This window comes from Parasteatoda tepidariorum, chromosome 9 (genome assembly GCF_043381705.1).
Source record: "Parasteatoda tepidariorum isolate YZ-2023 chromosome 9, CAS_Ptep_4.0, whole genome shotgun sequence".
In the NCBI taxonomy this organism is placed as follows: Eukaryota; Metazoa; Arthropoda; class Arachnida; order Araneae; family Theridiidae; genus Parasteatoda; species Parasteatoda tepidariorum.
Window position 1 is genome coordinate 52,963,951 of NC_092212.1, and position 10,393 is coordinate 52,974,343.

At 28.3% G+C, this 10,393-nt stretch overlaps 1 protein-coding gene across 1 annotated transcript; it reads right to left on the reverse strand.

The window, feature by feature from the left end:
* Positions 1–696: 696 nt before the first annotated feature.
* LOC107444405 (neuropeptide F receptor-like) lies at positions 697–10,129 on the reverse strand. The gene is made up of 2 exons (XM_016058530.3): positions 9,898–10,129; positions 697–1,742 (listed from the first exon to the last, which is right to left on the reverse strand). The coding sequence occupies exons 1-2, from the start codon at positions 10,007–10,009 to the stop codon at positions 697–699; spliced, it is 1,158 nt and encodes a 385-aa protein (XP_015914016.2). The 5' UTR covers positions 10,010–10,129.
* Positions 10,130–10,393: the final 264 nt, after the last annotated feature.

Genomic DNA, 10,393 nt, shown 5'->3' on the forward strand with positions numbered 1-10,393 from the left:
TTCAATTAAAAACTAACATGTTCATAGAAGAATTATATTACATGGTTTTTCGGAGTTCTTTCACCAAGGAATTTAAATATTCCACAGTGAAAGAGCATTAGACTTAATTTTAAATTATATCTGACATCTTGCAGTGAAGAATTACACAGGTTTTAGAATGGACAAATAACTTGAAAATTCCAAAAATTATTAAACTATCTTAAAAATCGCAAATTGACGACATTTTTCCACCTTGATGAAACCTATCAAAATTCGTAATTCAATGTCTCATTATGATCCCAAATAATATAGCATTAGAGTAACATTTTAAATATCTAAAAAATTTGACAGCAAACTCTTTTCATTTTCTCAAAACTGTGACTTTTTTCCATATTGACGTTTGGTGCTATTTTTAGAGCATAATTTCATGCGATGAAAAAGCCTTCGAATAACTGCCTTAACACTTTACTATTGTATGGGACGATGCTAATTGAAAAATACTTATTTTTTTATTAGTTAAACCGGATAATGATTATTCTATCCAAATTATCTATTCAAATTAAAATTTTCCTTTGCAGAATGTAACTCAGTGATGAAGCTCAGATACATAAAGCATTAATATTCATCATTAACTACCTTACATTCAGCAATGTCCTTAAAGTTTTGTTTCAGTATCATTTACATGCACTTAAATCAATATAGTATTTTAAAGAATCACTAGAGCTGACTCTCTTGTAGCTCTGGTTTCCCCGAAGATCTTATATAAGTATTATCATACACAGCAGATCCGTTAGTACCTTCGATCTTTGATTCTTTATTTTCTGTAAATATATGACTAAATAATGCTAATCTACATTGGCGAAGTTCCCTTCTTACATTACTGTTAAACCAACCATATAATATAGGGTTAGTTATACTAGATGACATTGCAACTAAATGGCAAACGGCGAATGCTAAATAGAATTGATCAGCTGGCATATCAGAGAGAAGATCAAAATCCGCCATGATATTAAAAGCATTCCATGGCAACCAGCTTATAGCAAACACCACAGATATGAAAGACAATACAACTGTGGCTCGGTTATTTCTTTTCAGTTCCTTTCTTAAGCGTTCTGATGTTCGAGGAGAACTTTTTGCATCGTGTCTTCGAACACTCCTGTTCAGATATGATTTAATACGGAAGTGTGTTACAGTTAAGACAATGCTTGGAATAAAAAACTGTGCTATTAAGATAAGAATGGTATACATCGCCTTAGCATGGGTCGAAGGCCATTGTTCGATGCATTTGTTGTATAGCACCATTCCAGCTAATGAGACTGTGGTAACAGTTTTTGAGAAAAGTATTGGAAGAGACAAGAGCACAGAAAAGAACCAGAGTATAGTGGTATACAGAAGCATGTTACTCTTCCCATTTTTCATTTTCTTTTTGTTACCATTGAAATTGATAATTACTTGTTGGCGATCAATGGCAATTGCAGATACCGTAGCTGAAGCAACAAATATAGTGATACCTTGCACAAATGGAACGCCTCGACAAAGAAATGCGCCAAGGTTCCATGTACGGTTCATAAGCTCAATCAGAGTAAAAGGCATGCAAAACAAGCAAAGCATGAGATCAGAAAAGCTCAGGTTTACTATTAGAAGATTCCGAGCAACTCGTAGACGGGAATTACAAACTATTACCAAAGACACTATTAAATTGATGCTAACTCCAGCAAAAACTAGGCCTACATAACTGGATAATAATATCGTTTTCTTCGAACCTAAAAGAGAAAAACATCAATAAGATTTGAAAAATAAACATTAATATACAGTTACATTGTTCAGAATATGATCGACGACTTGAAAAATAAATTTAAGGAATTGAAGGTAATAGAAAGTTATGTTTGTTATGTTCTGCTTAGTCTATCAAGATTTTGAGTTATTTAAGCATTTGCACAAGAGTCTGCCTCTCCGGTACCATCAATTACCTACCACTCTGAATATTAAAAATGTTTACATTTTAATATTTTATAACCACTTTAATTAATGATCTCTATGCGTTACATAATAATTGTGCAAACTGCAAGTTTTGTCTTGTAAACTCTTAGTTATAGCGTCCTTTTTTTAATTGTAGAAAGGACCTAGATTGAAAGGGTTAGATTGTAACGTTTGTATTACAATGGCTTACCGATACCAAACATATTTTCTTTAAAAAAAAAGGGAGAAGAGAAAAAAAACACCATGTACAATAAATGCGTGAGGAGAAAATTAACAGGTTCCCGAACAAGTATTTCAGTTATAACAGTTAAACTTGTAGAAGAGAGCATAATTGTTTCATGAGTTCTTCTAGACAGCAGAGCCATCTGTTGACGATCTTTACATCTAATTTTGAAACTTGTTTAGTTTAAAACTCTGGTTTTCAGAATGCAGTGTACATTTCAGTTTCTTTCTGTTTTGCTTTCAAAAGTTTTTCATACCGTTGCTTATTATGGGACACTCGGTAGTATTTACACGCATTCTAAATCAAAAATGCAAAAACCAAAACAAACTACGAGTTTTTTTTTTTTTTAAAAACTAAAATAATTCCTTTTTTTAACCATTGCGTAATAAATTGAAAAACATGTTCTAGAAAGTACAATTTATGATAAACATTATTTACATTTGCATTATCTGGCTTTCGCATTATAAATATAATTAAAACTAAGCAAGGAAATTTAAATAATTAAAAGTAAAGGAAAGAAATTACCCAACTTAAGAATAGTTACTGTCTGAATCACAATTAAGCTAAACAAGCTGTTATTGTAAGAGCAATATTGTCAAATAAATCTGTGAAACTGAACTAATTAGACTATACAGAAAACTAATCTATTGACGTTGTGTTAATAATAAATCTATCTACGAAACATTCAGAACCAAATAAATAAATTAATTAAACTATTTTGAAATTTACAAACATCAATTACTATTATCTGTCTATTATTCAGAAAACTGTATTCAAAACAGTAAGTTTAAGTAAGGTACATAATCTATTAGAGTTGAAGGCAGGACAAAAAACGATATAATTCGATGTGATGCAAAGTGCATAGCGTGAGTCAAGTTAGTATATTTACTTTTCAAATTTCATTTAAAACAAGCTAAAGTATTTTATCATTTGATTGACAATATAGTATAGCGAGATAAACGATACAAACTGCACAAAATATTTAATTCTGCATAATTAATATACCGGGGAACAATATATATGAATTTAGTTCATTTAATTCCTGCGTTTCAAACATCTAAGCCTGCTCTGCTTCAATGAAAGTGTTACAATGAAAAAAATCAACAATAGAATCAATTTGCATAAGTCATCTATTAGTCTAAATATATGTTAAAGTCAATACAGTCTATCCAGGTTTTGGAGGGGAGGTAGTTAAGTATTATTTAGCTAAGCATTTTAAATTCAGCGAATATTTTAATAAGTAAAATCGTAACAAACTTGAATTCTTAACAAAGAATTAATTTGTAATTGCATAATTATTTTAATTTAAATTTTATTAACTAATTTATTTTCTTTCATTTATTAATCATTTTTTTACTTTTGTTTTGTGGCGGACTGGAGAACTTTTACAACCGTTTCAACTCTTTAAAAAGGAAACAAAATGATTTTCGTACTTAATCTGTACTGTTTGTTGGAAACGTATCATTACTACTTTTCCAGCCCTAATGGTTTCAATAAACGTTATTGATGTAATAATTTCAAAAAACATGTTATAAAACCGTAAATTAGGCGATGAAGGGTTAAAAATAAATTCATGTTATTTATGATAGAAAACGAAACAATAAGCTATTACAATAAGAAGATATTTAGAAACATCTATGAAGGTATTAAAAATTTAATAACGCCATATTTCTTATTAGAACTTATTAAGTTCTAAAATGAAAATTTTGTTAAAAAGAATGAAAGTTTGCTTAATAAAATAAACTAGATCAAACAATGATATTACGTAGACATATATCTATATAATTTTTGCCATGATAAAACAATACAATTGTTTGCGCCACACTTATTAAATTATTTCTAAGGATAATTTATAAGGATAATAACGAGTAATATACTCAAATTTAATGATTAAATTTCATAAGTATTTGAAATAATTAATAAAACGACTAAAATGTTTATAGATTTAGTTAGAAGAGATTTCAAAATCTTTCTAAATCTTTCATACCATTTTAAATAAATCCATAAACATATCATAAAGTTTTATGATACAACTACTTTTATTAAATCCCTTATAATCTTTTTATTAACTCTTTAAGTTCGAAGAATTATCAGTTAGAGGACTTTTATAGCAAAATAATAAACGCAAATTTTTAGCTATTTTTTTAATTTTTTTAATTTTTTTTTAATATAAAAATGAGTGTTTTATAATAAAAAAATAAGTTAATATAATGATAAATTCCTGAAAAATAAAAAATAAGTAAATATATTTTTACTGAATATTAGTTTTTCCAGCAAAATTATTCGCAATTGTTTTACATTTTTCAAAAATTTTAGAATATTAAATTAATTAATATGAAAATCAAAATAATTTACATAAATAGTAAATTAATAAATAAAAATAAACTGAAGTAAGTATACGTTTTCTAAATACCAGAATTTACAACTCTAAGGAAGCTATATTCATAAACCTCCACAATTTTCTGATGTTTAAATACGTTTTTAATAAATCAATACAATTTTATTAATTAAAAATAATAAATATTTATTGAAAATAATAAATATTAATTAAAACCAATTATATTTAATTAACTAAAAATAAAATAATAATAATAGGTATTTTTTCTAGGTATTAGATTTTAAAAGACAAATTTTATAAGGTATAAAATATATTTCAATGTGCATTTATATTAATTTAAGAAATAACGTGAAAGAAGCACAAATGAAAATACATAAATTGACATACTATAGTTTCAATTCTATATGCAAGAACATTCCTCAATGTCCAGATGCCAAATGATGATACAGAAAGAAAAGAGACAAGCATGTACAAAGTAATTATTTTCACGTTGTTTTTTGTTATCGTTTACGAAGCGCAACGAATACACTGTCCTTAGTTGGATGCATAGATATTGTTGCCCCAATATTTTCGAAGGTTAAAAAATGTGTTAGTGAATAAATAAATTAATGATATACAATGCGTGGTTATTGTTATTGAAAAATAAAAGTTAATAAATCAGAAAATATACAATATTAGACACTAAATTATTATGTCGTGCAGGGTGTTCGGTAAAGACCACTGGTAATGTGTATTTTTGGAATTCTTATGAAAAAATTAAAACAATAAAGTATGCACATTAGAGGTTGTAAATTAATATTTAAGCGATGATAAAAACAGAGTTCTCTCCCAATTTACGAATCACATTACAGGAGGGCGGACATAATGAGTTACGTAATAGGTTTGATTGCGGGTGAAAAACGAGAACAGTTGAATGATTATAAATAGAATTACCTTTAAGTTTCATAATCCAATTTAATAATGTATTTTGACGTTTATTACATTCACTTTCCTCTACTATAATTTTCCAGATTTCAATAGCTTTTTTTTTCCTGTATCCCTCTTTTAAATATTAATGTACATTATACAAACAATAAGTATATTTTTTTGTCTTCATTCGTGCATACAAAGGGAAGTTTTTACGAAACACCTCGCGTAATACTTTAGCTAAAATTTTACAATGTGCATTATTATTATTGCAATATACTATAATTAATCTAGCTTGACTTGGCTATGAAGCCGAAGGTCACGGGTTCGAATCACGCTTAGAGCATGGAGATCTCTCTCTCCCCCTATGTTTGTCCTCTGTTAGGTGTTGTGTAAATGTGATTAACCCTATGAACGCGTATGCATGTCAGTGTGGCATAGGTAATATTGCTCGGCTCCGTGACTCAAGCTCACAGGGTAACTTTGAATGAGCAACAATTCCGTCATGTTTCGTGGCAAGGAACGTAAAATTTCGATGCCAGTCATTGGGAAAAAAATTTATGTTTACTTATGTTATAAAATTAAATTTATGTTAAAAAATTTATGTAAATTTATGTAAAAAATAAAGAAATCTAAGTGTAAAGCACAAAAAACAAGCGCAACATAAAAGCTGTGTTAACTAGAGTATGTTAACGTTAACGTATGTTAAAATAACTAGCGTATGTTAGCCAGCTATTATAAGTTGGAAAATATTAGTTAAAAGCTTCGTACCCTGTTAGTTATCGAATCCTTTCATTCGTTTGACTAAATCAATGTGCATCCAATGATGCAATTTGCCTCCTATTGTTTTCTTTTTCTCTTTTATGGGCTACAAACATGTAATTGTTAAAAAGCGTAAATTAAGAGTTGCTTTAATCCTAAAAAATAAATAGAGTTTCGAAAGCCGAGTACAAAAAAAGGGTGAAATAACAAACATTATTAGAAAAAACGTTGGTTAAAATAGCCGTATCCTAATTATTATACAATTCTTTCGTTTATTTGAAAAAGTCAATAAGTATGCACTAATGTAATATACAGCCTGTTTTTTTTATTCTACAAACATGAAATTGTCGAAAGTCGTAAATTCTGAACTGCTTTTATCCTAAAATATTAATTGCTTTTCAAAAACTGGATCGAAATTAAAGGGGAAACACAAACATTAATAGAAAAAACATTCGTTAAAATACCCGTAGCCTGTTAATTGCAGAATTCTATCGTCCATTTCGTCAATGTACATGCACTGACTTAATTTATCATCTGCTATTTTTTTTAATTAAAAACACTTCATTGTTGAAATACTTAAGCGAATTTAGTACTTCTAAGATCCTAAACCGGAATAATGAATAGATTACGAAAATTGATCACAAAACAGTATTTCTTTGATTTTATGTTTCCAAATGGAGTTGAATTGCTTGAATTGATTGTATGATGCAAAAAAAACGAAATAAATATTTAAGGACACGATAATGCTTTCACTTCAAATATCGTAAAGCATACTTTTGTTCTCAGCGTTTGATGTTTAAATTCTCTTAATTTCCCTGGAATTTAAGTGAAAATCATTGCCAAATAAATTTTTTATTTCCTTAGCAAATTATCTTGTTTGTTTTTTATTTATTTAATTTGAAAAACAGTTCATACAGTTCATTTTTCTCAGCATTGAGAGTCTCTAATGCAACCCCCTCCAATAAAAGGCCAAGAGGAAGGCCCAAAAAGAGATGGAAGGACTGTGTAGATGAGGATTTTGCCATCCTAAAAGTAAAGAACTGGAAAACAATTGCTGGGAGAAGGACAGAATGGGAAAAGCTTCTGAGGAAGGCCCAGGCTCACAAAGAGCTGTCGTGCCAATGCTGAATTTGAAAAATATGCAAGGAAAAATATCTGACTAGGCATTCCTGTTTAGAATTTTCACGGCTAACCATTAGAGCAACAGCTTAAGTTTTCTTCAGACAGAAAGTGGATCCCACTTGATTCAACTTAACTTTGAGAATAACAAGAACGAAATCTCTTTATTTACTAAGAAAGTGTTAAATATTCATGGTTTATTACAAATATATGATAAATATTCATTGTTAAAAGTGTTTATTTTTATGTTCCTGAATCTGGTGGGTTTCGAGATGTGCCATTTTAAACATCTTGTACTCTTATTTAATTTTTTTTCGATAACAACGCCATCTGTGAAGCAAAATGCATAAACCTGCAATTCAGAAAGGGTTACTTTTTTCTGGATAATCTGAAAATAGAGGAAAATAGGAGTTCATATTTAAAATTTCAAAGTTCATCCCTCCTGAATGCCAAACAAGGGAAGGAAATAAAAGATCAAGTTTGTTATCATTGAATAGCCTTTAAAATATATTGAATGTGATTATTTCCACTTTTTTAATGTGATGTATATTTCTTAAAATGTTTGAATGTTTCTTAACTTTTTTACACCCTTGTATGTATGTTTTTTGCAATTCTCAGAGTACTGTTTGGACTATTTTCTTGTTTTCAATTAAAAACGTGAATACAGTGTTAAAACTGGATGAGTGCATGGCATTTTTTGATATCAAGCTACATATAAAAATATTTTTATGACTGGCTTATATAGTTAAATATTTGAAATTCTATCATTCAATGTTTTTTAAAAGCGTATGTGGAAATTAATAGAAGTTATTAAAACTGGACAACTTTTAAAAAGTAATTTTTAATTAATTTTTAAAATTAATTTTCAAAATTAATATAGCTCAAAAATTAATTTTTTTTTAATCTTAGAAATATTAGTATGCAAAGATAGTTTTCTTAAAAAATAGATAAACGCATGCAAATATTTTGCAAAAAAATTTCATTTTTTTAGGTTTTATTTAAAGGTACTGTAAACCTTGCTTTTGCCTTTTTTCGCTCTAACTTTGCCCATACTCTCAAATGAAACATTTTGTTTGCTCTGTTTTGTTTTGTCTTGTTTTGTTTTGTTAACTTAATGATTAGGCCAACCTTCACTTTTAAAGTGTGAAAAAGGCATGTGCAATAAACCTTGTATGGCACGTGCCTTGTTTCAATGATGGTCAAAAATTGTCTTGAGAAGATGAATTTATCCTCAGTTTGAGAACACTTTGGGAGGTTTTTCTAGCCTTGTTTTGTAAAGGCAATGCCAAAGGGCATAAGTGTTATTCATGGAAGCGTAATGCTAACCCCATAGGCTCATAAACTAGCATAGTTAAATTTAACATTGTTTTAAACCTACATGGATTATTTTCTAATCATTAATAAATCTTTTTGGGATTTGTGATAAAGATGATTGCTGACATTTAAATCAATATTACACTGTTATCTGGGGCGTATGTGGAAGATAATAGAGAGTATTAAAACTAGATAACTTAAAAGAAGAAAAAAAAGAACTCACGATTCTCGTTTTAGTTATAGTACTGTACCCACCATATTACTTCTTATTATAATCTAAGAAAAATTCATACATAAATTTTTATTTTTTGAATTGAATATTGATAATCACTAAATGCAATGTATTTTAATGTCTATTGCATGTTAATTAAAATTGTTCATTATAATCTTTAGATAATTTCTTCATTGCATCATTCAATTGAGTTCTGCCAAAATCATATAATTTATTATCTTCAAAAGGTTTAATACCTCATAATTATGTATTAAAAAAGGAATTAAGAGTGTTAAAAGTAAAAATTCCTAGTGAGCAGTGTATACTTGATTGATGTCAGTAACAACCTTTATCACAAAACCCAACAAGTTTTATACGTAATTAGCAAATAAATCATGCAAGATGGAAAAAAATACAAGATTTAATTATGTTAGTTTACGCACTATGAGATTCTCTATAGGCTTGCATAAACAACCCTTTTGTATTGATATTGGCCATCCCTTTACAAAACAAGGCTAGAAAAACCTCCTAAAAACAATACGTAGACATACTTCACAAATTAAGAACAGAAAGTGCTCTCAAACTTTGAATAAATTCATCTTCTCAAGGATTATTTAAGATTTTATGGCCATCACTGAAGCAAGGTTTATTTGTTTAGGCATTTATATACTTTCTTTAACATTTTAAAACTGAAGGTTGACCTGATCATTAAGTTTTCAACACAAACAAAATGTTATTTAAGCAAAAATAGAAATAAAAAAGACAAAAATAAGGTTTACAGTAAAAACTAAAAAAAAATAAAATGTTTTTGTAAAGCTTTTTGTATGTCATTATTCAGTCTTTAAGGAAACATGCTTGGTACGCTAATATTTCTATTTAATTTAAAAAATGAATAACTAGCCAACAAAATGACAATGAAAATGCAACGCACTGAAATATTAATTAAAGTGAATAATCATGATTACCACAGTAACTATCAAATACTGATTCAGCTTCATTATTTTGCTCAGTTAGGCATATGCATGCATTTCTTTAAGAATGTATAGTTTGATTGCTATATCTTACCTTCAAAAACATGATCACTTAGATGTTCTTCTAAAATACGAGCCACTTGACTCCAGTTAAAATTGAAAACGTCCATTGAGGAGTTGGATGAAGAACTTGCAAATACTTCCATTTTGAAGATATCCCTGAATTCAATTTCTTGAAAAATACATTATACCTTCAATGCACTAATTTTTACCATTACGCTAGTAGACGTGAAAACTTCCATGCCTTAGAAACATACATCCATCTTATGTATCTGTAAAATAATTGAATATGAATATTATAACCATTCATTTTGATTTAGATTAACTTTTTTTTAAATAAAAAAGAATTACAATAAACCATTTCAAGTCTTATTCTCTTAAATTTACTTTTTGAATTTTTAGTGTCATGAACAATAAAATATTCGAGGTATTCTGAAAATGCTGCCCTTAATGCATGATTTTTGATTTTTTTTTAGAAATGAATTTTAAAAAAATATGAAGATTTAAACCAGAGAAAGCAAACTTTCTAT

Excerpts from the sequence above, each read along its gene's own strand:
- LOC107444405 (XM_016058530.3), bottom strand. The coding sequence starts at position 10,009 with ATGGAAGTATTTGCAAGTTCTTCATCCAACTCCTCAATGGACGTTTTC. Across the intron at positions 1,743-9,897 it reads AAGTGATCATGTTTTTGAAG|GTTCGAAGAAAACGATATTA; the intron begins GTAAGATATAGC and ends TTTCTCTTTTAG.